The sequence below is a fragment of the Episyrphus balteatus genome, chromosome 1 (assembly GCF_945859705.1).
Source record: "Episyrphus balteatus chromosome 1, idEpiBalt1.1, whole genome shotgun sequence".
NCBI classification, from domain to species: domain Eukaryota; kingdom Metazoa; phylum Arthropoda; class Insecta; order Diptera; family Syrphidae; genus Episyrphus; species Episyrphus balteatus.
Window position 1 is genome coordinate 47,291,210 of NC_079134.1, and position 27,806 is coordinate 47,319,015.

General features: G+C 31.5%; 1 protein-coding gene across 1 annotated transcript; it reads right to left on the minus strand.

The window, feature by feature from the left end:
* Positions 1–18,406: 18,406 nt before the first annotated feature.
* Positions 18,407–27,459, minus strand: LOC129920547 (uncharacterized). The gene is made up of 5 exons (XM_056001884.1): positions 27,442–27,459; positions 23,047–23,065; positions 21,232–21,261; positions 19,585–21,168; positions 18,407–19,521 (listed from the first exon to the last, which is right to left on the minus strand). The coding sequence occupies exons 1-5, from the start codon at positions 27,457–27,459 to the stop codon at positions 18,407–18,409; spliced, it is 2,766 nt and encodes a 921-aa protein (XP_055857859.1).
* Between the last annotated feature and the right edge of the window lie 347 nt (positions 27,460–27,806).

Here is a 27,806-nt window from a genome sequence, read left to right on the forward strand (position 1 = left end):
TACAACTGAAATAAATTTGCATTAAAAAAAAATAATTTATTGCAACTGAAAAATATTTGCAAAAAAAAAAATTTTTACTAAAGCTAAAAATATTTTTCATAAAAAAAAATGTTATTGCCACTCAAAAATATTTGCATTGAAAATAAAATTTTTATTGCAAATAACAACATTTCTGCATTGAAAAAAGAATTCAATGCAAAATGTGTGCATTAAATGTTTTTTTATTTAAATATTCGTCGAATTTCTTACAATTTTGACTATCTGACCAACCATACATTAGGTTCAATGCTATAGTTGACATAGCTAATGTATGATCAAAAAGTCAAAATTGTAAGAAATTCGACGAACTTAAAAATAATACACACTTTTTGTATTGACTTTTTTTTTTCAATGCAGAAAATTTTTTATTTGCAATAAATCTTTTTTAAATGCAAAATATTTGTACTTGCAATAAAAATTTTACTTTCAATGCAAATGTTTTTCAGTTGCAATAACTTATTTTTTTTTTAGTACAAAATATTTTTTGTTGCAATAAAATTTTTTTTTAAATGCAAATATTTTTCAGTTGCGATAAAAAAAATTTGGTTAAGGCAGTTGCAATTAATAATTTTTTTTTAATAAAATTTGTTTTGGTTGCAATAAATATTTTTTTTATTTCAAATGCATTTTTTTTTTTCAGTCAATATTTTTACAACCCTGGTCTATACTTACAAGTTTACTGATTCTTATCTACGTGGGTACGGTTGTGAATGATTGATGATTGATTTAATTATGAAAATTAAATTAAAATGTTTTGGGTACTCCAGCATTGATATTCAGATTTTATAAAGATATTTGATAACAAATATCACTCTTCGTATTTTCAATCGATACGAATTTTATTAATGAGGCTACTCCAATTATTTTACATAAAACTTAATAACTTGACTCTTACACTTTTATCCCTGGCATCTAATTTGACATCTAGTCTGCAGAGTGATATTTTAACTAATCTTAAAAATATTTTAAAATTTTTATCATTGTTATATATTTATTTTTTTTAAGTTAAATTTTAATATGTACGTAAATAAAAAATAAACAATTTAGACAATGAAAAATGAGTTTAAGTTTTGTAATAGCGTGTGAAAAATAAACTATTTATGTTAAAGCAAAGAATAAATAAAAGCAATATTATGTTGATGTACATTTGGATCTCACATTTATAATAATATAAACAAATAAAATGTTGTTTTATTCTGAACTTATGATTTTTTTCTGCAATAAGATGTCTTTTTGTTTGGAGATTTCAACTAAAGGATCTTTTGAAAAAAAAAATGTTTTTTCTCATTTAATTCTGAAACCATCATTCAAAAAACAATTCAGGTAAGACTTATAAGTATTAAACTTCCTTACAAAAAAATAAAAATTTTTGTTTGAAATTTTGGTTTTTGCTGTTGATTTAGGTCATGTGTGAATTGAGTTAAATATTTACCCGCGGATAAATTTAAAAAATTTATCAATTTCTAACCCTGTTTGCAAAATAACCAAGGTTATAAAATAACTGCAAAAAACCATTTTCATAAAGCGGATATAATCGGGTTATTACAATTCTCTGGTTAATTTTAAGTTATAAAAAAAAACAGTATTTTCGGAGATTAATTCTGGGTTAAAATTATACTTAAAATAAACTTTTTAGCCATCTCATAAATTGGTTTCAAAAATTCCATTTTTAAACTAAAGAAAAATTTTGGGTACCTACTTATTTACTTTTATTGAACCCAGGTTACATTTTGGTAGTTTTTCAACGCATTTTTATTGGTTAAATTATAACTTAAGTTGAAAGTTGGTATTTAAATAACTAAGTTTCTTCGAAAATTTCAGAAAAGTATTTAAATAACTCTAAACCAAATTACATCTTAGATTCAAATGAGATTTTATATTACCCATTACCCACTTTTGTCATGAAAGTTGTTTATTGGTTTTAAATTAACCCATTATTAATCCTTAGTTTAAAGTAAGTTTTAAAAAAATTAATATAAGTACAAATAAGTTTTTAATTAACTCCTTATTTTCATTTTATCAATCCTGATAATATTTCAACTAAGTTCCAACCCTATTTCAACTATCAATCCAAACCAACAACTCTCTATAAATATACAAATTCACATACACTGCATATCTTGTATAATGTGATTCTTAGAATCGCGATAGGTATCTCACGAATGGTAACTATCAGAGAAAAATCTCAGGTTTTTGGCTCAGGTTTTTTTTGATACAACTTACTGTTTTCGTAAAAAAAATCCAAAAAACCTAAAATTTTGACCTTTGACCCCGAATAACTTTTGTTGCACACATAGGATCGAAAGGGACTTTTAACACTTTGTTTGTAATGGTAGACCCTAGCTCTCAACCCTAGCTTTCCGGCAGTCTATCTTGACCAGACTAAAATAGCAATTTGTGGTTAAAAAGCGATAAATGAACTGGATATTTACTTGGGTTAAATAACCGATAAGTTTCTTTACTCGTTTAAAACCCTTCTTAGAGCCATTCCAGACACTTCTCCATAACCGAAAATGGTCAGTTACTTTGTAACTTCGTCGAAGTAGGGTTTTTAAAAACCCACTTTTTTCACCAAATACTGGGTTTTTAAAAACCTAGTTTTGACGGTTATTAAAAATAACAAACAAAGTGAAAAAATAATGAAAATTATTTTTATATTGAATATAATAATTCAATTAAAAAAGTTATAGTTATTAAATAACTGTTTATTTTAAGTTAAAGAACAACCTGAAACAAACCATTCATGGCTATATTACCGTTTACCTACTGCTTTTATAAAACCTGTAATAAACGTTATTACAGGTTTTTATAAAACCTTTAATATAATAGGTACTTATAAAACCTGTATTCAAAGTTATTTAATTGTTTTTTTTTATTACCAGGTTTTTATAAAACCTGTAATCAACGTTATTTGACAGTTTTTTTTTAAACGTTTTCCTACAATTTTGTATAAAACCTGTAATAACCGTTGTACAGGTTTTTTTAAAACCTATGATAAATGTTATTTGACGGCTGTTTAATAACCGTTTACCTACAGTTTTTATAAAACCTGTAATAAACGTTATTTGACGGTTTTTTTTATAACAGTTTACATATTTATTAAAACAATACCCGTCAAGTTCAAGATATTACTTTATTATTGATTTGAACTTGATAGTATACTCGATACAAGTGTTGAATAGCAGATGCCTATGTTGAAAGAAGACATGATAGCTGTACTTTGTCTTTGAAGCATTTTTATGTAAGGCTCAGTATTCGAGTTAAATTTAAAAAAAATAATAAAACCGACCAGTATTGCCATTTGCTCGAAATGGACCAATGAATCTACTAGCATTTTTGACTTAAGCATTCTTTTATGGCAATGACTCATGCTCTTGAACGAACTTTTTTATTGAAAAGGGTCTATTCTATAGACTTTTAATAGTCGCAAAAAATCATTTGTGGCAGTCAAATAGTCATTTTAACGTTGCAACTTGCAATATCCTGTATTAAATCTGGTAAATCATTTTTCAAAACCTCCATCAATAAAAATAATATTCGCACTTAAATCCAAAAAAAAAACGTGCAAAATGAAGGAGGACATTTTAAATATTTTTCTAACTGCATTTTAAATAATAAATTAATAACAAAACAACCAAAAACCGAAATAGACATTATTTTTAGTTTTTAATTAATTCAGGTTTCTTCTAAAAATTTTACCCGAGTCGAACATTTGGTACTATTTAAAACATATTTTAATCCGAAACATTCTCTATTAAGATTAAATAGACCATAAATATCACTTAACTTCTAAAGAAAATAACCTCTACTTAAGACCTCAAATAGTCGGTTATCGGAAAAAATCCCATTTTGGGTAGTTATTTAGGAGCTAAAATATTATTATTAAACACTTTATAGAACCTAAATATTCTACATAAACTCATTAAGTCCTATTAGTTCTACATTTTAAGACTTCTATAGGTCTTTTTGATCTCATCAGGGTCTAAATATTCTAACATGGTTCTACAAATTCTAATTCATTCATAATATATTTTCAGGTTAAATAAAATGAGTAATTTACAATGCATTATTATGAATTATGCTGAAATTTTACTAAACGTGGACCGTTGAAGTGCAAATTTAGATTTAATTCGTAATGATATGTGATTTTAATGTTGTCATCGTATTTTTAGTTTTGTTTAAAATCTCGAATTTTTTTAACACGTGTTTCGTACGAAACTAATAATTGTCCTGTACAGAGAAATTAAAAAGAACACGCGACACGAATAATTTTGAACACTAAATTTACTTTTTGAAAAATAAAGAATACCTAACAAGTGATTTTAATATTGCCGAAATGATACTATTGTAAGCACCAACTCGCCATTTTGACCGAGTGCCGCAATCATCAACACTTTATCTCTTTCTTTTATATATAAAAAAAAAAAAAAAATAACGCACGAAAAATTTTTTCTTGTAAATAAAATTTGCAACTAAGACCGAGATTGAAATTGGTCAACACGCGGCACCGACCCGCACTTGCCAAATGACCCACTTCGAATGCCCTTTTTAAAGTGACAAGTGCACGAGACAATGACCAAGATGGTTTCCTGTCTGAACTTGTACTTTTAGGACCTAACTAGAAATTGGAGTTTTGATAGTCTCAACCTAGATAAAAGAGTACATATTTAGGGGTTAATATTCTAGACACCTGAAGAACATTTAGCACTTACAAAATGTTTGAGTTTTAAGAGTCTCAACCTAGCTTAAATAGTGTTAATAGTGTCTACCAAGCTTAAAGAGATTTACAAGTGCATAGTAAGGTCTAAAAATTCTGGACACAAATAGATTATTTAGGACTAAACAAGTGTTTTCAGTTTTAAAAGTCGATAATTATCCGCCGTGAAGGTTTTTTAGGAGTTACTGAGTTTACTAAGTGTACAAAGTTCATATTTAGGTCTGTTTTAAAACGAAAAGTACTTAAATAGATTATATTAATTACTTTGAGTACTAAATTCGTACATAAAGTTCGACTCGGGTAGTTTCATTCGGGTTATTAAACTATGGGTACAATGTACCTGGTACATAAATATTTTTACCTTCGTGATGTGCATCCAAGTCAAAAGTTTGAAAGTCTTAAGTACTTTCTACGAATACTCAAACACTATCTAATATTGTTGATTTTTTACAAGTTGATAAAAGTAATTAAAGTGAGCATTCAAATTTATGTAAAATGACAAAATTATGCATCTGTAAATTTCTCTTTAAACTAAATTCAATATTGATCTAGTTAATGTTTCATAAATATGTGACACGAAAAACAACATATTTGCGTGCCGCACCAATTTATCAAAGAACAAATAAAAAAATAATTTGTATTTTAGATGAGAAAATGTACAAACATGACTTTTTTTTAATTTTTCACATTGACAATTAGTGTTAATCAGAGAATGCAAATAAATATTTATTCTTGGGGAAAACGAACTAGAAAGTGAAACACTAACCTTAATAATTTTAATTAATATCATTCTACAGTTAAATGCTTAGGGAAAAGAAGAACATTAACGTTTAAGTAGCGAGGTAAAACATGTTATGGCTCTAAGAATTGACCTTAGTTTTTTTTTTTTTTTCATTTTTTATTTCTAACCAAAACACTTTAAAAGAAAATTAAGTTAGTCAAAACCAAAAAAAAACTTAGGTCTCCGAAAGTGAATATGTATGACACGCATTAAGATTTGAATCTTTTGCTTATACCCAAAATTCTTTTTGGACGGTAATGGTATTTTGATTGTAATATACACTTATACAATTCAATTTGAAATAGGTATTACCTAAAAGTGATATAATTCATTTGTTCATACCTAATGCAACAATAATAATTCCGTCATACTTTGCTCTTTTATGAAATTATTTTGTATTATTTATTAGACAAAGTATGACACGAAACACAAAGGTCTCAAACCAAATATAGACAAGTCCTATCTGAAGGACTCTTTAAAATTCTTATAGAGACTGGTTAACCAGAGAACCAATTTTCCGAGTTAAACACGTAATGTAACTGTGAGATTCATGCAATATGTATTTAAAAGACATTAGGTCTTAATTAAGCTGAAATGGAAAAAATTAGATCGTGCAATTTTTTTTTCATAGGACGGTAGAGGGGATCACTAAGCTCTCAGTGATCCCAGTTTTTCGGAAAAATCGACCTTGAGCCAAAGCCGCCATCTTGGATTAAAGGTAAAAGACGTTTTAGTGAATAACTCAGCCATTTTTGATTTTTGACAAAAATTATGTATGTAAAACTTGTAGAAAATTTTATTTTATATAACTTTTATTTTAATAAATTTTTCTATATGACCAATATTTTTCGATTTTTTAATTTGAAAAAACTATACCTCTACTCAGCTTAAACTTTATACCCCCTTTGATTATAGGTTTTAAAATCAACGCAATATGGGAGTGTTTTAATATGTTTTTGGGCATGAGAAATCTAGCCGAAATGTTAATTTTTGCAAATTCCTGAAATTTTATAAACAAAAGGAAGTATCTCAAAATCGGTAAGTGTCATTTTAAACAAAATGAGTAAATATTATAATTGATGTCTAGCAAGATTTGTATTATATTAATTTGTTAACTGTAAATTTATATGAACCAATAAATCGAATTATCTATCTATCTATCTATCTACATATCGACGGTTAAACTTCATAACCTCGTAAGTCGTTTTTGACTTTTTTTCGAAATCGAAAAAAAACCTCTTAAAACAATTTTTTTAAAAATGAAAGAAATAAAAAAATTGTTTTTTTTTTTAAACTCAAATCAACTATTTTTTTATTTGTTTCATTTTTTAAAAATTGTTTTAACAGCTTTTTTTCGATTTAAAAAAATGTCAAAAACGACTTACGAGGTTATGAAGTTTAACCGTTCGTCGATATCTAATATGAGGTTGGGATGACTTTCGACGAGAATTTTAAATAGAAGCAGTATGTTAAAAAAAAAAAATGCGACCAATTAAATAATAATTTATGAAAAAAAGTTAATCGAACACCTATCGTAAGATTATTAATTTATTATCGATACCAAAAAATTTACTTGCGATATAGGTACTTATATAGGTATATCAAGTTATGCATTCTTGAAAAAAAAAGTTGAGATAACAATTTTCCATGATTATTCAGCCTAAACGGATGGACCGATCTACTTCAAACTTGGTATGTAGCAGCAGGGGCGGACTGGGAGTCAAAGGGCCTTCCGGGACTTTTAGGAAAAGGGCCACAAAATACTTACATAATTATTTGCTTACTTGAAATATTTTAAAATAAAAGTTGATATGCAGGAATTGTTGTTTTATATACAGTGGTCGAAAAATAATTAGAAACAATTTTTTTTTTTTCAAAATGTATGTATGTTCTTAATATAAATAAAAAACATTAGAAATATTTTTTAACAGAGACATTTGAAGAGCTTGATGTTTTATTAACGATCTCGTCTTTATTGCACCTTCTTTTTCTAAAATATAAGGGGTTGGTCTGTCAGGAATATTTGTTAAGGACGTTTTATCTATTTTTTCGGAACATGTGGCATTTTACAAGGACTGCAACCACATTAACCGACTTATAAAAGTTAGTCGGTGATAATCCTTTTTATTAATTGTACCTACTTTTAATTAATTGACCAAGTTTGGAAAATGTAAATGCTAAAAATCATTTATTTTTTCAAATAAAAGCATTTATTTTTAAAAGTTTTCGTGAATTTATCCAGTGCTTTTGTTTGTCATGTTAAAGCTTCACAAGAAAAAGTTTTTTGAATAATGAACCCTTTAAAATTTCAAAACTTTTAATTACATGTTACAAAAAAAAAAATAATATTTTTAACAGTTACTAACAGTATCTTTTACTGAACCGGTAAATTAGGTACTTCGACAAATTAATTAAATTTTATATCATTTTTTAAATTGATATTAAAATTCTTATAAAATTAAATTAAAAATATTTTTGTGAGTTATCAGGTACATAAAAAGCTTTGATATTCTAAGCAATTTTATCTATGCATTCTATTACGATTTTATAATGTTTCTTGTCCCGGGTTTTGCTCCCAGAAATATGGTCACCGTAATTATACCACAACTCGTGTTTGCTAAAAATTTGTTAAATATTTTGTATACACAGCGTGTCCCAAAAGTAATGGATCAAACGAAATATGCTGATAGGCAGCAGGCTTGTAAAAGAATGCAATCTTTTGTGAATGCAGTCATTGCCATTCAGTTACACAATTCCAACAAAAGATTGCATTCATTGACTTACACTTGAGACTTAGACTTCAAATTTTGCAATCACCAATCATTTTCCATGAAATGATTGCAATCTTTTTTTTTCCCCAATCAATTGACTGCATTCAAATGATTGCAGTCTTTTGGGACTGCATGCAGTCTTTGCATTCTTTTTGCAATCTTTCCATTCCTTGGCAGTCTTTGCATTCCTTGGCAGTCTTTTGCATTCATTTGCATTCCTTGGCAGTCTTTGCATTCATTTGCAGTCTTTTGCATTCATTTGCATTCTTTTGAATTCTTTTGAATTCTTTTGCATTCTTTTGCATTCTTTTTGCATTCTTTTGAATTCTTTTGCATTCTTTTGCATTCTTTTGAATTCTTTTGCATTCTTTTGCATTCTTTTGAATTCTTTTGCATTCTTTTGCATTCTTTTTGCATTCTTTTGCCACACCCACACCAAACGTATGGATTTCACAAAAATTTTAACATTTTTTTAGTTCAAGGATGAATTTGATAGTTTTAAGAATTAAGTTCAACTATAGTATCATTGTCTGTCCAGGAGTAATAGTACAGTCAAATACAGTGAAAAAGGGGTATGCCTCGGAATGAATTCTAATAATAATATTTTTTTTGCTTAATATCTTCGTTTTGGCATTCTATAACTTACCTCAAAAATCTCATGTTCGGAGGTCGTGATTTTTAAGGCCAAACCACAATGGTATTATATAAACATATGATACATGATTTCAGAGATATGTTTTTGTTATGATTGTTAATGATTAATGGATATAAAAGCCTTCATGCAAAATTTGGTTACTCTACCATAATTTTTAAAGGTTTTTTGGTAGTAAGTTTGCAAGTGTTTTAATAATATAGGTTGAAAGATGAAAAAGAGTTAAAACTTTTTTTTAGAGACGTCAGATTTCCTGGATTTTAGTTTTTTTTTCATCATTGAATAATACCATTGTCTATTATTGCTTATTTCCAAAATCTTAATTTTGTGGTTTGGCCTTAAAAATCACGACCTCCGAACATGAGATTTTTGAGGTAAGTTATAGAATGCCAAAACGAAGATATTAAGCAAAAAAAATATTATTATTAGAATTCATTCCGAGGCATACCCCTTTTTCACTGTATTTGACTGTACTATTACTCCTGGACAGACAATGATACTATAGTTCATCCTTGAACTAAAAAAATGTTAAAATTTTTGTGAAATCCATACGTTTGGTGTGGGTGTGGCAAAAGAATGCAAAAAGAATGCAAAAGAATGCAAAAGAATGCAAAAGAATGCAAAAGAATGCAAAAGAATTCAAAAGAATGCAAAAGAATGCAAAAGAATTCAAAAGAATTAAAAAAGAATGCAAAAGACTGCAAAAGAATGCAAATGAATGCAAAAGACTGCCAAGGAATGCAAATGAATGCAAAAGACTGCCAAGGAATGCAAAGACTGCCAAGGAATGGAAAGATTGCAAAAAGAATGCAAATACTGCATGCAGTCCCAAAAGACTGCAATCATTTGAATGCAGTCAATTGATTGAGAAAAAAAAAGATTGCAATCATTTCATGGAAAATGATTGGTGATTGCAAAATTTGAAGTCTAAGTCTCAAATGTAAGTCAATGAATGCAATCTTTTGATTGAAGTCATTAAAGATTGCATTCAAAAAAGATTGCAATCTTTTACAACTCTGATAGGCAGATAGGCTAACTTTAGGACTCTCAGAATTTGGTAACTTGTTCATCTCAAATTCTTACGGTTTTCGATTTAATGCAGTTTTTGCGAAATTTCGAAAAGTCCCGACTTTGCAACTGTATTTTGCTCCCTCCGCTCATAATAGATTTTTGTTTTTTACAATTCTTTCACTAAAACATTTCTTAATAATAAGAAATAATTAATAAATCAAAATATTTTTTGCTGCAATAATACAGTAAAATAAGGAGAAAAAAGGGGTAAATCTCGGAATGAATGTTAGTTGAAATTTTTTTTGCTCAATATCTTCCTTTTGCCATTTTATAACATATCTCAAAAGTCTAGAAAAATCTCATGTCCGCTTGTCGCGATTTCAAGGTCAAATCGCGAAATGGAGATTTTCAAAATTAGCACAAATAGGCTATGGTAGTATATACACATACTAACATTCATTCCGAGGTTAAACACTTATTTAACTGGATTACAAATCAATTAAGAGTTCAATATTTTTTAAAAACTCAATTTGTTACTTTTATTTCATATTTTGTCACCTAAATCTCTAATTAGGGGAGATTAGGTACTGTTGAAGCAAAGGACGGTTGAAACAATACAAGTAGCTCGAGAATCGTTAGTGATACAGTATGACTTATAGGGAATCGAATGTATTTGAAATTTCAATTGTTTGCCAAAAGAGCTTTTTTTTTGGAAAATGACAGGAACTATGTGATCGAAGAGCTACCTTACGGAAAGGATATAAAATATTGTTTCAGTGTATTTGTTTTTAAAACATTGTGAAAATCGAAAGCTTGGTCTTGTTCAAGCTTTTTGAACCGAATACTTTTTTAAAATGAAAGAGAGATATACAAACAAGCTACTAGGGGGAAGAAGAAAAAACATCGTGTTTACTTTTTTGTACTTTTTTGACTTTGTGTTTTGATGTAGTTCAGGCTTAACACAACAAATAAAGTATCTTGGCACCACTGTTTTTATCGAGAGAAAGTAAAATCTGGATAATTATCTGGATTTTTCAAAAATCTATACAGATAAAGTTTTTGTTGTTTTTTGCCTCGAAAGATTCATATAGGGCCCCCAAACAGAATTCGGTAGGCCTCCAAAGATCCATAGGAGGCCTTCATTGACTTAAAGGCCATAAAGATAATTCTGTGGGCCTCGAAAGATCCATATGGGGCCCCCTGAAAATCCATAGGGGGCCCACAAACAGAATTCGGTAGGCCCCTAAAGATCCATAGGAGGCCTTCATTGACTTAAACGCCATAAACATGATTCTGTGGGCTTCGAAAGATCCATATGGGGCCCCCTGAAAATCCATAGGGGGCCCACAAACAGAATTCGGTAGGAACCTAAAGATCCATAGGAGGCCTTCATTGACTTAAACGCCATGATTCTGTGGGCTTCGAAAGATCCATATGGGGCCTCCTGAAAATCCATAGGGGGCCCACAAACAGAATTCGGTAGGCCCCTAAAGATCCATAGGAGGCCTACATTGACTTAAACGCCATAAACATGATTCTGTGGGCTTCGAAAGATCCATATGGGGTCCCCTGAAAATCCATAGGGGGCCCACAAACAGAATTCGGTAGGCCCCTAAAGATCCATAGGAGGCCTTCATTGAATTAAACGCCATAAACATGATTCTGTGGGCCTCGAAAGATCCATATGGGGCCCCCTGAAAATCCATAGGGGGCCCACAAACAGAATTAGGTAGGCCTCTAAAGATCCATAGGAGGCCTTCATTGACTTAATGGCCACAAAGATAATTCTGTGGGCCTCGAAAGATCCATATGGGGCCCCCTGAAAATCCATAGGGGACCCACAAACAGAATTCTGTAGGCCCCTAAAGATCCATAGGAGGCCTTCATTGACTTAAACGCCATAAACATTATTCTGTGGGCTTCGAAAGATCCATATGGGGCCCCCTGAAAATCCATAGGGGGCCCACAAACAGAATTCGGTAGGCCCCTAAAGATCCATAGGAGGCCTTCATTGACTTAAACGCCATAAACATGATTCTGTGGGCTTCGAAAGATCCATATGGGGCCCCCTGGAAATCCATAGGGGGCCCACAAACAGAATTCGGTAGGCCCCTTAAGATCCATAGGAGGCCTTCATTGACTTAAACGCCATAAACATGATTCTGTGGGCTTCGAAAGATCCATATGGGGCCCCCTGAAAATCCATAGGGGGCCCACAAACAGAATTCGGTAGGCCCCTAAAGATCCATAGGAGGCCTTCATTGACTTAAACGCCATAAACATGATTCTGTGCTCTGTGGGCCTCGAAAGATCCATATGGGGCCCCCTGAAAATCCATAGGGGGCCCACAAACAGAATTCGGTAGGCCCCTAAAGATCCATAGGAGACCTTCATTGACTTAATGGCCACAAAGATAATTCTGTGGGCCTCGAAAGATCCATATGGGGCCCCCTGAAAATCCATAGGGGACCCACAAACAGAATTCGGTAGGCCCCTAAAGATCCATAGGAGGCCTTCATTGACTTAAACGCCATAAACATGATTCAGTGGGCCTCGAAATATCCATATGGGGCCCTTTGAAAATTCATAGGGGTTGCACAAACAGAATTCGGTAGGCCCATTAAGATCCATAGGAGGCCTACGTTGACTTAAATGCCGCAAACATAATTCTGTGGGCCTCGAAACATACATAGGGGGCTCACAAACATAATTCTATTGGTCTCGAAAGATCCATAAGGGGCACAATAGATTTATACTGACTAAAAAGGCCAGAAACCGACTTGAAGCATGACGTGAGTGAATTTAAAAATTGAATTTCAAGTGCTTCTAAGAAATGTTTTCTTGCCCGAGGGCCTACCGGGAAAAATCCAGAATGCCCGGTGGGCCAGTCCGCCCCTGTGTAGCAGTTTTTGGATCTTGTACAGAGGGGTTTTTGGAATTAATTTTTTTAGACCAAAATCATTCTTATTATGCGGTACCTCCCATGGAACCGTTTTTTAAATTTCAAATTATCTTTCAATTTTAAGGATTTTTTTACGAAAAAAAAAACATTTATATTGTCTAAATATAAATCAAAAACAAAATTTTGAAAAAAAAAATAAAATTAAAATTAAAAAATTGTTTAGTTTTACGTGTTGATTAAAAGTTTCTACAAAACGGCATACCAAATTTATTTTTAAAATTTGTTTCTGTGCTCATTGAAAACCGAAAAGCTTATAGTAATTTTCTCATTAAAACCTCTTAGGGGGTAATGAAACCTTGTAATCACGAAATTCAGTGTCATTAATAGAAATGTAAAACATTTCTTTCTATGGTTTTTTATTTTAGCTTAATTTGGTAGTATGCCAACACAATGGTTTAGTTTTGTGTGATCGCAAACTTCTTTTGTTATTTATTTCTTCACTGGCGTCCGGTTATAGGTCGCAATTTTGTTTCAAGAACAAAAAACTTAAATTCTCCTTAAAATAGACATCCTAAATGAGTGAAGTACTATTAAATTTTAAAGGAATGGTATTAAAAAAACAGATGGAAAATGGGCCAGAAAATCATTAAATTTTAATATATCGTACAGAATTGTTTTGCTATGTTACATTTCAAATTTAGCACGATCGGTTAAAAAATGTTGCTTGATAAAAGAAAATGGTTTTATAGACCAGGGTCGATAATTTTTGAAACCAAAAAAAATCATAGTAGAATGAAACCCATTGGAAAAGGAGGTGAATATGATGAAAATTAAAGGAAAAATAAATTACGGGCGAGCCGAGTTCGGGAAGTGGGTGGGTTGAGTTTTTAATGGTAAAAAATGGTATATCTCGATTTCCGGCAAAACTACAAATCCTATAGAAAAAAGTTGTATTGCAAAGTTCTAGGTAATAAAAAGATCTACAACTTTTGTGTCAACAATTTTTTCACATAACCTCAAAATTTATGTGAAAAATTCAAAAAACCGAGTTTTTGGTTTTTAATTTTTATTTTTTTCAAAAACAAAAATTTTTCGACGAAATTTGGTGAAACTTACCTTATTATGTCCCAAATACACTGTAATTTATTTGATTTAAAATATTAATTTGTTCACCTTATTTTGACTTAATACCAAAAAAACACCCTAATTTTCAATCGAAAATTCACGTGTCAAAATATCAGCTTTTTTCAAAAAGTCGGTGAGCATTTCGTTCGTTAAAATGCCTATTTTCTGATGGTGTAAAAAAAATTTTACATTAGTATACTATAGAACATTTTCTAGTAAAATTCAAAAAATGAAAAAGCTTGAATTCAAAAAAAAAATTGTATCATTGCTTACAATTTTGGCCTTTTTATTCCAATTTACACTTTAATTACTCAAAAAACGTAAGATTTCATGTAACATTAATTAATCTTACGTTTTTTGAGTAATTAAAGTGTAAATTGGAATAAAAAGGCCAAAATTGTAAGCAATGATACAATTTTTTTTTTTTGAATTCAAGCTTTTTCATTTTTTGAATTTTACTAGAAAATGTTCTATAGTATACTAATGTAAAATTTTTTTTACACCATCAGAAAATAGGCATTTTAACGAACGAAATGCTCACCGACTTTTTGAAAAAAGCTGATATTTTGACACGTGAATTTTCGATTGAAAATTAGGGTGTTTTTTTGGTATTAAGTCAAAATAAGGTGAACAAATTAATATTTTAAATCAAATAAATTACAGTGTATTTGGGACATAATAAGGTAAGTTTTCACCAAATTTCGTCGAAAAATTTTTGTTTTTGAAAAAGATAAAAATAAAAAACCAAAAACTCGGTTTTTTGAATTTTTCACATAAATTTTGAGGTTATGTGAAAAAATTGTTGATACAAAAGTTGTAGATCTTTTTATTACCTAGAACTTTGCCATACAACTTTTTTCTATGGGATTTGTAGTTTTGCCGGAAATCGAGATATACCATTTTTTACCATTAAAAACTCAACCCACCCACTTCCCGAACTCGTCTCGCCCGTAATTTATTTTTAATTTCATTCTTATCATATTCCCCTCCTTTTCCAATGGGTTTCATCCTACTATGATTTTTTGTACTTTTTAATTTTTTTGAAGGCATCGGCACTGGTCTATTAAGAAAAAAAAAAAAAGAGTGTGTGTACACATGTACACGCGACTGAAGTTATACTTCTCATTCAGTATATGTAAATGAATTTCATTTGATATTTTTAATTTCTATTATGAAGTAATTAATCCACACTTAGTTTTTTTTACATTTTTATCAAGTGAACAATAAATTAATTCTTTCATCATCCTTGCGTCCATGTAGTTTTCAATTTATTCTGTGAAATTTACTCATGTTGTGCGGTTCAGAACGTACGGTTTAACGAAAGTAAATGAATTGCGCATAAAATGTACGATATGGTAATTTTTTGAGAATTGTGTGTGCTTCAGCACTAGTAGTAGCAATATGGAACTTGCAGGGTTGCTACAAAGCTCAAAAGTTAGCTGAGCTCAGCTCACAGCTCAGCTCAAATTTTGAGCTAGCTCACTTTTGAGGTATTCACCTCATTTGAGTTGAGCTGAGCTATTGGGTGAGCTAAGGTAAAGTGAGCTGAGCTGAGCTGTGATGGGTGAGGGGATACATTGATTTTTATTTGGAAAGTATAATGAAATATGAAGATATTTTAAACTTTTATAAACACCATAGCTTAAGATGTTTGGTTCTAGTTATTAATGGAATTATTTTAACACATGATCTTTTTTCTTGGTTTTTTTAATAGTAAATATATGTCTATTTTTTTACTAAAATATTTCTTTTTTTATTATACAAAAAAATTTCGGTACAATCCGGTTTTTCGACTTTTTTCAAAATTCCGAGAAAATCGCGTTTGAAAGTTGGGGTAAATTTTTTTTTCGAAAAATCCCCGAATCTTTGAACGCTCCTAGAAGCTAAACCGCTTGAGAGCAATTTTTGGGAGTGATGCCAAATGATAGCTTGTGTCATGGGCCTACGCTTTGCACATTATCAGATTTTTAAAAAATCGCCTTCCATGTTAAACCGCCACATCATGCCTATTTATTCAGAATCGTGCCTACTTTTTTTTTTACTTTTAAGTTCTCCCGGTTTGAGAACGCGTGGACCTACATTGATGAGAGTTGTACCCAAATGTAGGTTAGAGTCCCCGCTACCTTTTGGCATCAAAAATTTTTTTTTTCATTTTCTTCAAAATTTCGAGATATTGGCGTTGGAAGTTGGGGCGCTCACTTTCAGCTCAGCTCACTTTCAGCTCAGCTCAAATGAGCTGAGCTATGGTATATAGCTCAAAAGTGAGCTAGCTCAAATTTGAGCTGAGCTGTGAGCTGAGCTGAAATGTGAGCTTTTTGCAACCCTGGCAACTTGCCACATGGAAATTACCACATGCAACTTGTCACATGCAACTTCCCACATGCAACTTGCCATACGCAACTTGCCACATGCAACTTACCACACGCAACTTGACACATACAACTTGCCACATGCAACTTGCCACAAGCAACTTGCCACATACAACTTGCCACATGCAACTTGCCACATGAAACATGTAACTTGCAACGTGTTGTGTGTTTTATGTTTGCCGTACTGCGGCGTACTGCATTTTTAAATACTAAAGTACTGCCTACTCTAAAGGTGAAACGACAGCCCTGCTACCCAGGGTGATCGCGTCATAATCCCTTTGACATTCTTGTCAAAAAGTAAATTTTCATACTCACCCTCCCATAAGAAGTATAACTTCAAAAACCGTTTAAAGTTTTGAGCGTAAATATCTACCGAAAATGAATGTTTTACCTTCAGTCTGCGATTCCTGGACCGTACAAAATGCTTTTTTATGTACCTATGTATTTGTATATCAGTCTTTTTTAGCCAATAAAATAGTCAACAAAAAATCACGAGATATTATTTCCCCTTGAATGTTTTTATACAAAACTGACCTCAAACCCACATAGGAGTTGATATTTTTTTTTTTTTTTTTCAAAAAAAAAATAATTTTTCAATATTTAAACAAAAAATAAACAAATTAAGCAATATTTAAAATAAGTTATATCTTTGAACGGTAATTCATTTTTACCGGTTTTATTAGCGTTTATAACATTAATTTATTTTTGTTTAAGAATTGAAATATTCCTACTTTTTTTTTTTAAAGTTAAGCAATTTCATAATCAGGGTCTAAGACAGCATCCTCCTTCAGATTGCAACTTAGTTCTGTTTCAATTTAAAGTCTTTGTTTTTCGTAAATGGATCAATGTCTCTTAAACAAAAAAATAAATATTGTTTTATTAAATATGTATATTAATTTTTCATTTTCATCTGCTGCATAAAGTTCTCTACATAATATTATTTTGAAGAGCTAAAAAAAAATATCGAAATCGTTTGAAATAAAATGCACGACTGGGGTCGCACGTACTTGCTCTTGCAGTTCAAAGCACTTTTATGTTAGTCTACTTGTAGATTTAAAAAGCTGGATCTAAATTTAAAAAAAAATTGATATTGGGGAAGAGCCGACATTAGGGCAAAATTTTGTTAAATGAAAAAAAATTTTTTTTGTTATTTGACTTTTTTGAGAAAAAATAAAAATGCAGTTTTATTGCCACTGCTTTAAATATTACGTATACAAAGTTAAATCAAAATCGTTAGAGCCGTTTTCGAGAAATTCGTAATATCGTATTTTTTCGTATGGGAGGTATACGTTCTAAACGAGATATAAAAAAAACAAAAAAAAACCAACTTTCAGAATTCCATAAAAATCATCTGTACCAAATTTGAAGAAAATCCATCCACCCGTTTAGGCTGTGGAAATGTGTACAGATGGACGCACAGACGCACGGACGGAATTGCGGGACCCACTTTTTCGGAATTCTCCATCATCGTAATGTAGGTTTTGATTAAAACCTCAATTTTTTTTTCGACACGAAACCAATACTTGCCCTATAGAGCAAGTAAAAAATTGCATCATCTAATTTTGTTATATTTATCAATTTTATAAGTTTCATCATTCTTTAAAAAGCAAGTTTTTTTCGTCCTAATCACACAAATTCAATAAATTTTCCAGTCTATTATTCAATTACGCAGTTATCCAATTGATAACTGCCACTATAAGAATCCTTGGAAGATGTTCACCAAGAAGATTTAGTCACTTCTTAATTTCCCCTTTTGAAAGCAATGCTTGTTTTAATAATCAATAAATAAGGCCTTAATTGATTTCAACTGGATCAGTTACGATCAAAATGAGTGCAACAAAATTCCGAAAAATATTTTAAACATTTTATTAAAAAATTTTCATAAATTCATTTAATGGTAGAAAAAATATAAACTTAATAAAAACATATTGTGTATCTTAATCTCTATGAATAAATAACTTAAAATCTACAAATAAATAAATCAAGAATAAATCACTTTTCAAACAAAAATTATTACTAAGCCATAAATAAATGTCTCTTTACGAACACCTTTTTGGTAGTGTACACATCGAAGTCATTGGACAAAACAATAGTCCCTCGGAACACTTCATTTTATGACCCTTCATCACACCCTGCGAATTTTTATAGCAAACAAAATAATTATAAATCGACGTTTGATCGGCTACCTTATCACCTTCTTTACAATAGTATTTTCTTTTGCGATTGCCTCCCGATGACGATGACGAACTTATATAATTATCTGGTCTTTGTGAAACCGAACTCGAATATGACGAATCTTTATCTGAGCTCCCACTTGACATCAAAGAATTCGAATCGATAGCATTTTGCAAGAAATTCGACAAGACTTCCGATGAATACTGCTGATGCTGTGGCGCTGCTGTCGTTGAAGCATGATGGTTTTTATCATGCTCTCCTAAACGCAAACGCAATGCAATATTCTGAGCTCGTAAAGCCTGTTCACGAATACGTTTAGCATCGTGCAAAGCTTTTATAGCTTCCAACTGAACTCTTTGATTTTCAGAAATTGTATACCGACTTATCACTGCCCTCGGATGACAAATGGAGTAATATTGTGCATCACAAATCCTCGTTTGTGGATTAAATGCAGTAAACGATGGACATGAATACTGCATCACACGACCATCTTCCCTACTACAAACATAATATCGAGTGCATTCAGTTGTATTTGGTTGTCTTATACCAACTGGACAACTACTTGCATCTGGTTTGGAATTATCATAAGATGATGGCTCCTTGAATAAATCATATGCCAAAAGATTCCCCGGATAACCTCCTAATTGACTTTCATCTTCATTCTGTTGCTGAAATGCTGACAAATCACTACCATAGATTTGTTGTGATGGTGATGATATTGGTGCTTTACTTCCAGTCAGCTGGCCCACATAATGTGCTAATTGACTGGCCGTGATCTGTTTGTTTGCATTATAATGATTGTAGGTCTCTGATTGATTATCATCATCGTCACTTGAACCATAAGAACTTCGATCATTTTCATCTTCTTCATCAGCAACATTATTATCATCACCCGAGTCTTGTTCCATACTTTCTAGTTTCTGACTATTTGGTCGAATTTTAACTTTTGATGGATCAATATGAGCTGGGAAAAGTTGTAGTATCGATTGTTGATTTGGTTGATGATAATTTTGATAGAATTGTGTAGACTTGTGTAGAGAATCTGGACGTTTGTGACTTTTGGTTGGTGGTCTTCCAGAATACGATCCAATATTTAAGGTTGGATATTTTTCCATTTGAAAGACTGAATTTACATTAGTTTCATCAAGATGTGGACTTGGAGTGTAATAATCGAATAAAGTTGATCCAGAATCTTTGATAAAAGGTCTAGATGGCGTTGTTGTCGGTTGATAGTGGGAATAACCTTTATTTGGGCGAACTGTAACAAGTTGATTATTTTCATAGCGATTTCCTAAATTATGATCTTGAACTTCAGATGATCCTTCACTGGAGTACTGATAGGTTGGAAATGGAGGGTATGAATGCAATTTTTGGCCATAACTATCGACTTGATCATCAGACGGTACAACATTTACATTATTGTGAATGATTGTCGTACCCGATTTTTCAGGCTTTTTCGATGCACCGTAATAAGTTGGTTTATCATATTGTGTATTTTCGTAAAACTGATGCTGATTGAAGGCATTATTTGCATATTGGGGAAGAGGTGGTGGCAGATAGATTGGTTGAACAACTTGAGGATAATAAGCTGAACTGGGAACAACTCTTCGAACATCTTGACTATCAAGCATCTGTTTTGATAATTGAAGAACTGTCTTTAATGTGTCTTCTGAAATTTTAGGATCATATCGATGATCGATTATAGTATCCTGTGGTTGATTTCCCAGGGTAAATAATACTGATCCTTCTGGTTTATTAACAACTATTTGTGAATTTGAATAACCATCTTGTGGATGGGGATTAAAACTGTTTGGTAGTTGATTAGTAAGGATTACTTTAGTTTCTGGATCAAGTTGAGAGCTATTTGAAGAGATTGATTCCACTGGTTCTGATTGATTTTGTTGAGGTATAACAGCTTCTTTAGCAGGATCTATTGAATCAAGCTGAGCTTTGATGTTATAATGCGCTAGAAATGCATTCAATTGATCTGGTCGTAGATCGGCTGAAGCAGAGTCTTTATTCTGATAGGTTTGTTTAAGTCCGTCGATAAGCTGAGTAAGTCGTTGGAGATGAGCTGTTAAATTCGGATCGACTTTCGTTGGAGCTGCTGGTTTATCCTCAAGATCAGCAGAACTTTCTTCGTTGGTTTTTTTCTCAGGGGTTAAAGTATCCAATAAAATATAATCCGAACCACCTACTCCATCACCACTTGACTCAAAATCACGTTCACTCACTAATCCACTTTCACTATCATCAACAGTAATATAATCAGACTCTTTAACACTATCATCGATTTCTTCTTCACTTTCACTATCGATTTCATCAGTACCAGCAGCTGGGACAAATTCTTCTTCAAGATCTAATGATCTTTTTGATACTTCGTCGCCTGAACTTCCAAATAAAATATTTTCATCATTATTAGTTTCACTAATTCCAATGAATTCCTCTAGATTACACTCCCAATTTTCACCAGGAAGGACACACATTCTTAAATCAGGGTCAAATATTAAACCCTGTTCACATTTCTCAGGTATCCAGATATGGTTCATTGAAGGAAGATCAACACATTTAAAATAAACATCACAGCGACTTTTGTGAGGTTGGATTTTCTCAGGACATGGTTTACCTTAAAAAGAAATTAAAATTTCTACTAATTTATGGATTTTGTTTGAAAAAAAATTGCTTTTACCCTCGGAAAAGTAAAATAATCCAGAGATCACTATCAACGCCAACAATTGGTCCGATTTCATCCTTTTCCAAAAAAAAATCTTAAGTGTCGTCACCCCTCTTTCGAAGCCTTATTTCTCGTTCGGAAGCCAAATTATGAATAAACTCAATTGTGCAGAACGAATGATGGATATCTTATAAACTAGTCAAGAGTAAACTATAATTCAAGTCGTGCACTTTTTCCGACGTTAACTTATTACCTTTCGTCTCCGACGAAGCTCACACTTATGTTTGTTGGACATAATGTTTGGATAAAGTGCTAAATTGTTCTTGAATTTCATAGGTAGCACCATTATTATTATCGTTTGGTTGATGTTCAAGTCGCGTTTTAAAATAAAAACTTGTTGAATATGTGTAACATAATTTAACAAGTTTTTTTTTTTACTATATTAATTAGGTAAACAACACTTGACCAAAAAATTAATATTATAGCCTAAATGTGTGCTAGCTTTAAGCTTTTGGTGTTTAAGGTAAAATAAAACTACATACGTTATAAGTTTGAGAGAGCGGGGCATGTGAAAGAAGTTAGCAACCTTTTTAAAAAAAATTGGTATAGGGCGTTTCACTTTTTATAACTTTTATTGCCCTGTTTGCAGTTCAAATTACTTCCTTAAGTAGCTTAACAAGATGTCATCACGACGACGATGAAGACAACGAAGACGGACGACTCTATTTATGGTCATCATAAAGTTTTTTTTTTCTGATGAATGATGAATAATGTGTGTAAAAGATAAAATAAATGAAAGTGGAATTGACATTCATGCAAAATATAGGTATATTTTTATGTGTCTGAGAAATCATCATAAAGATTAAGATTTATATTTTCGGCACGTGTTTGAGTAGAGCGAAATTGGTATTTTCTCACGGTTTTAATCAGTTACAAGACAATAACCTTATACCTAAAAATTCTTATGTAAATTTTATGAAAGGGTTTATTTAGGTAGAGGATGATAATTAAAAATAAAAAAAAATTTTAATACAAAATTAATAGGTATGAATTTGCACAATTAATCTTTGGTTTTTACTGTAAAGCAATAGCTACTCTTGCATGTCGTGTAGAACAAGTAAAATCGATGTAGTCATTATTTACGAAGAGGGCTTTATTATTTTAGAAAATCGATTGTATTGTTATCCGATTTAAACGAGTCTTGTCAATTTCAAATCTCTGTAGCTCATCTCGGAGAGTTTTTTTGAAATCTATAACAAATCTATGTATACTTTTCATTCATTAAAAAAATGTATAAATTAACGAACTAGGTCGTTTCAAATCAAAAGTCCCATGGTATCGAAAATGTTGCGCATACACCACAGTGACCATTCAAGTTCAAGCTTTTAAAATTGATTAAAATGTTGGCGAGAGTTCAAAAAATTTAGTTTTATAAAATATCAACGAATTCTTTAAGAGGGGCTTGTTACAATTATTTTTAAAGTGGACACACACTGACATTTGCAGCCTAGCTCGATCGATCTACCGACCGATAAACGCCTGTTTATTTCAATAAGAAATATTTTTGTTTTCATAAAGAACTCTGAGCTTCTTTTTTTAACCAAGTTAAAAAAAAAATAGATCAAAGAAAGCTAACAAGTGCGAAATCTAAAAAATAACACTCAATAAAACCACTAAGGATTTTTATATTTTTTAGTAGGAAAAAATTGGGAGGACGGGTGTTTTTTCGCAGAAAAGAGAGAGGGAGTCTTCAAGTAATGAAGATGATATTGTAGCAGTTATTTTTTTATTTTCTAAGGGAGATTGTGAAAAAAAAACACATATTTATACAAAGACTAAAGATATGAAACTTCAAACCAGAATTGTAAAAAATTATCTCATATTTAATGCATTTGCTCTCCATTACAAATTAAAAAAAAATATTTATTGCAAATAAAAAAAAATTTGGATTGAAAAAAATATATTTAGGTATTGCAACTAAAAATATTTTGCATTAAAAAAATAATTTACTATAAATGAAAAAAATTTGCATTGAAAATAAAATTTTTATTGCAAATAAAAATATTTTGCATCGAAAATAAAAAAAAAATGTTGCATACATATACAAAATTTTCTGCATTGAAAAAAAAAAATTCAATGCAAAATGTGTGCATTAAATATCGTCGAATTTCATACAGTTTTGGCTATCTGACCATACATAAACAATAAAGTTTTTCAACTATAATACTGAAGATAATATAAGGTCAAAAAGTCATATTCGCAAAAAATTCGACGAATATTAAAAAAAAAGAGTGTGTGTACACATGTACATGCGACTGAAGTTATACTTCTCATTCAGTATATGTAAAAGAATTTCATTTGATATTTTTAATTTCTATTATTAAATGAATTAATCCACACTTCGTTTCTTTACATTTTTATCAAGTGAACAATAAATTAATTCTTTCATCCTCCTTGCGTCCATGTAGTTTTCAATTTATTCTGTGAAATTTACTCATGTTGTGCGGTTCCGAACGTACGGTATACGCTTAACGAAACTAAATGAATTGCGCATAAAATGTGCGATATGGTTATTTTATGAGAATTGTGTGTGCTTCAGCACTAGTAGTAGCAATATGGAACTTGCAGGGTTGCTACAAAGCTCAAAAGTTAGCTGAGCTCAGCTCACAGCTCAGCTCAAATTTTGAGCTAGCATACTTTTGAGCTATGTACCATAGGTAAAGTGAGCTGAGCTGATGGTTGAGCTGAGCTGATGGTTGAGCTGAGCTGTTGGGTGAGCTAAGGTAAAGTGAGCTGAGCTGAGCTGTGATGCTTGAGAGATACCTACATTGATTTTTATTTGGAAAGTATAATGAAATATGAAGATATTTTAAACTTTTATAAAACACAATAGCTCAAGATGTTTGGTTCTAGTTATTAATGGAATTATTTTAACACGTGGATATTTTTATAAATAAAACAGATAATTTTTCGTGATCTTTCTCTCGGTTTTTTTAACCATAGAAAGATAATCATAATATACGTCTCAGAGACGTATGATTCTAAAAAAGATTTTTGGTCTTATGTTAACACTTTTTGTCATATTTATATTTATTTAACTCATTACTTAGATTATTTTAAAGAAGTGATATAATAAATCAAATCAATTTAACAAAAACCCAGAAATTTGAATTGAATAAGATAAAACAGGTCTTTACACGCCATACGTCTTACAGACGTAGATTATCTTTCTAGGGTTAATAGTAAATATATTTCTATTTTTTTAGTAAAATATTTCTTTTTTTATCATAAAAAAAATCAGGTACAATCCGGTTTTACGACTTTTTTCAAAATTCCGAGAAAATCGCGTTTGAAAGTTGGGGTAAATTTTTTTTTCGAAAAATCCCCGAATCTTTGAACGCTCCTGGAAGCTAAACCGCTTGAGAGCAATTTTTGGGAGTGGTTCCCAATTATAGTTTGTGTCATGGGCCTACGTTTTGCACATAATCAGATTTTTAAAAAATCGCCTTCCATGTTAAACCGCCACATCATGCCTTTTTTTTCAGAATCGTGTCTATTTTTTTTTTACTTTTAAGTTCTCCCGGTTTGAGAACGCGTGGACCTACAGGGATGGAAGTTGTACCCAAATGTAGGTTAGAGTCCCCGCTACCTTTTGGCATCAAAAATTTTATTTTCATTTTCTTCAAAATTCCGCGATATAGGCGTTGGAACGCTTTGATCTAGAGACAGGGGAGTGGTGCCATATGAAAGCTTATATTCTCACCTACCCGAAAGTGGTATAATCCGGTTTTTCGATTTTTTTTCAAAATTCCGAGAAAATCGTGTTTGAAAGTTGGGGTACATTTTTTTTTCGAAAAATCCCCGAATCTTTGAACGCTCCTGGAAGCTAAGCCGCTTGAGAGCAATTTTTGGGAGTGATGCCAAATGATAGCTTGTGTCATGGGCTTACGCTTTGCACATTGTCAGATTTTTAAAAAATCGCCTTGCATGTTAAACCGCCACATCATGCCTATTTTTTCAGAATCGGGCTTAACTTTTTTTTTACCTCTAAGTTCTCCTGGTTTGAGAACGCGTGTACCTACAGGGATGGAAGTTGTACCCAAATGTAGGTTAGAGTCCCCGCTACCTTTTGGCATCAAAAAATTTTTTTTCATTTTTTTCAAAATTCCGAGATATAGGCGTTGGAAGTTGGGGCGCTCACTTTCAGCTGAGCTCACTTTCAGCTCAGCTCAAATGAGCTAAGCTATGGTACCTAGCTCAAATTTGAGCTGAGCTGTGAGCTGAGCTGAAATGTTAGCTTTTTGCAACCCTGGCAACTTGCCACATGTAACTTGCCACATGCAACTTGCCACACGCAACTTGCCACATACAACTTGCCACATGCAACTTGCCACATGCAACTTGCCACATACAACTTGCCACATGCAACTTGCCACATGAAACATGTAACTTGCTACGTGTTGTGTGTTTTATGTTTGCCGTACTGCATTTTTAAATACTAAAGTACTGCGTACTCTAAAGGTGAAACGACAGCCCTGCTACCCAGGGTGATCGCGTCATAATCCCTTTGACATTCTTGTCAAAAAGTAAATTTTCATACCCACCCTCCCATAAGAAGTATAACTTCAAAAATATATTTTTTATTGCACACATTTTGAAGGATTTAACGTAAGGTTGCTTGTTTTTGACTACAACACTATGAAATTCATTATAATCTTTGCACAACAACATATTGAAGGTGCTACCACCAAGTGTTTATGGCTAGAGTTACAGTACTGTTTCACGGATGCCAATCCGTCCAGAATGAGGATTTTACAAACTACTTTTGGTCAAAGGGTGTTTTTTTAGGGGTGAGTTAAGTACTTCAGAATTTAAACAGGCTACAAAATTATATTGAGTGAAAGAGTATTTTTTTAATTAATGAAGAAATTCAGAATAACCTAGTATAAGAAAAACTATGACAACAATGGCACTACAGTGTAAAATTTCATTTGACACAGTTGGTGCCTGTGTCTAAACAGTCTATACAAATTTGTAAGGTGAAAGAGAATTTTTTTCGGGAAATAAGGAAAATTCGTGTTTGTTTGTTGTCTTTCATTCAGGAAGAGAAAATGTGGTTGTATATTCCAAGAACTAAATAACACTGGTCTACAAAATTTAATTTTTTTTTTTGGTGCCGAGACTATGAATACTTTTCTATAGGTTTTTGATGTGCTGAACTCGAACCTGAAGTCAGAAATATCCTATCAGCTCCCGATTTTGAAATATTACCGTTAGATATTTCCAAAAAAAATAGTTTTTTTACTTATTTTGGAGTTAACAAGATTTTCCCCACATGAACCAAAATATACTTTTCTGAAGGTTTTCGGTGTTTTGAATCTGAAGTCAAAAATATCCTAGCAGCTAACGTTTTGGAAATATAACCGTTAGAATTATGCAAAAAAACGTTTTTTTTCCACTTTTGATTTCCACTTATGCCTTAATTTGAAGAATTTTTTTTTAAATATAAATCATAACGGTTTCTATAAGAACTATTTTTCTTCTTTCAAGACCTGTTTAAATCTTTGCAATATCTTTTTTACTGGCGAAGATATCTTAAAATGAACAAAGTGTGTTTTTATCAAGAAGGAGATGAAAACGTGATATCTGTTTGATACATTACCATAAGCCAAAAAACTGACGATATCTCGAATAATAAAAAAGATATCGAAAAGATTGAAAAAGATCTTGAAAGAAGGAATATAGTTCTTATAGAAACCGTTATAATTTATATTAAAAAAAAAATGTCTTCACATAAAAGCATAACCTCATAAGTAGTTTTTTTTACATCTTCTAACGGTAATATTTCAAAAACGGGAGCTGATAGGATATTTCTGACTTCAGATTCGAATTCAGCACACCGAAAATCTATAGAAAAATATATCGGCACCAAAAACCTTGTAGACCTGTGTAATTGATGGTACCCTTACCCTCTATTTAAATTTAGCAATTATCTAACTTTTGTATGTAGATTAGAAGCAAGAATCAATCGTGTCTATCAGAATATCAAGGCTTAAAGGGTGTTTTTTTTTATTGGGAAAAAAGTTGATGTGTAACCCTAATGAAATTTGGTAACAGCAGGTGTGTTTTTTATTACAACCGGTCTTAACTGGACAAAAAAACGCAATCTGGGCTAAGCAATTTACATGTTAAATACAACAATACCTTAGCCCAGGCATGTCAAACTTGCGGCCCATAACGCATAACTCTGCGGCCCAGTCCACATTTTTTTAATTTTAAGTTTTTATTTTAGATTTTGTGTTCCCAAAATCAAAAATAAATTTTATAAAATCTAGTGGCGTAAATCAGGGGAAGTTATGTGATTTCTTAAAGTGAATTAAAAGCGACCCAACTAACAATTTTACTTGCATAAGGTCCATTTTCTTCGATTCGGCAAGCTATAGTTTGTATAAGTTTAGTTTAAGGCTTACTTACGCAAATCATCCATTTTGGAAAAAAAGGAGGTCTCCTTAAGGCTATCTGGAAGTGTTTAGAAGAAGCCTTGTAAATAGAAGTTAAAAAAGACCTTTATAAGACCTGTTTGAACCGTT

Bases quoted from the DNA above. Each gene is read 5' to 3' on its own strand.
- LOC129920547 (XM_056001884.1), bottom strand. The intron at 21,169-21,231 runs GTAAAAGCAATT...TTTCTTTTTAAG, and splicing joins ATTATTTTACTTTTCCGAGG to GTAAACCATGTCCTGAGAAA. The intron at 19,522-19,584 runs ATTCTCTACACA...AACAATCGATAC, and splicing joins CAAAAGTCACAAACGTCCAG to TACAACTTTTCCCAGCTCAT.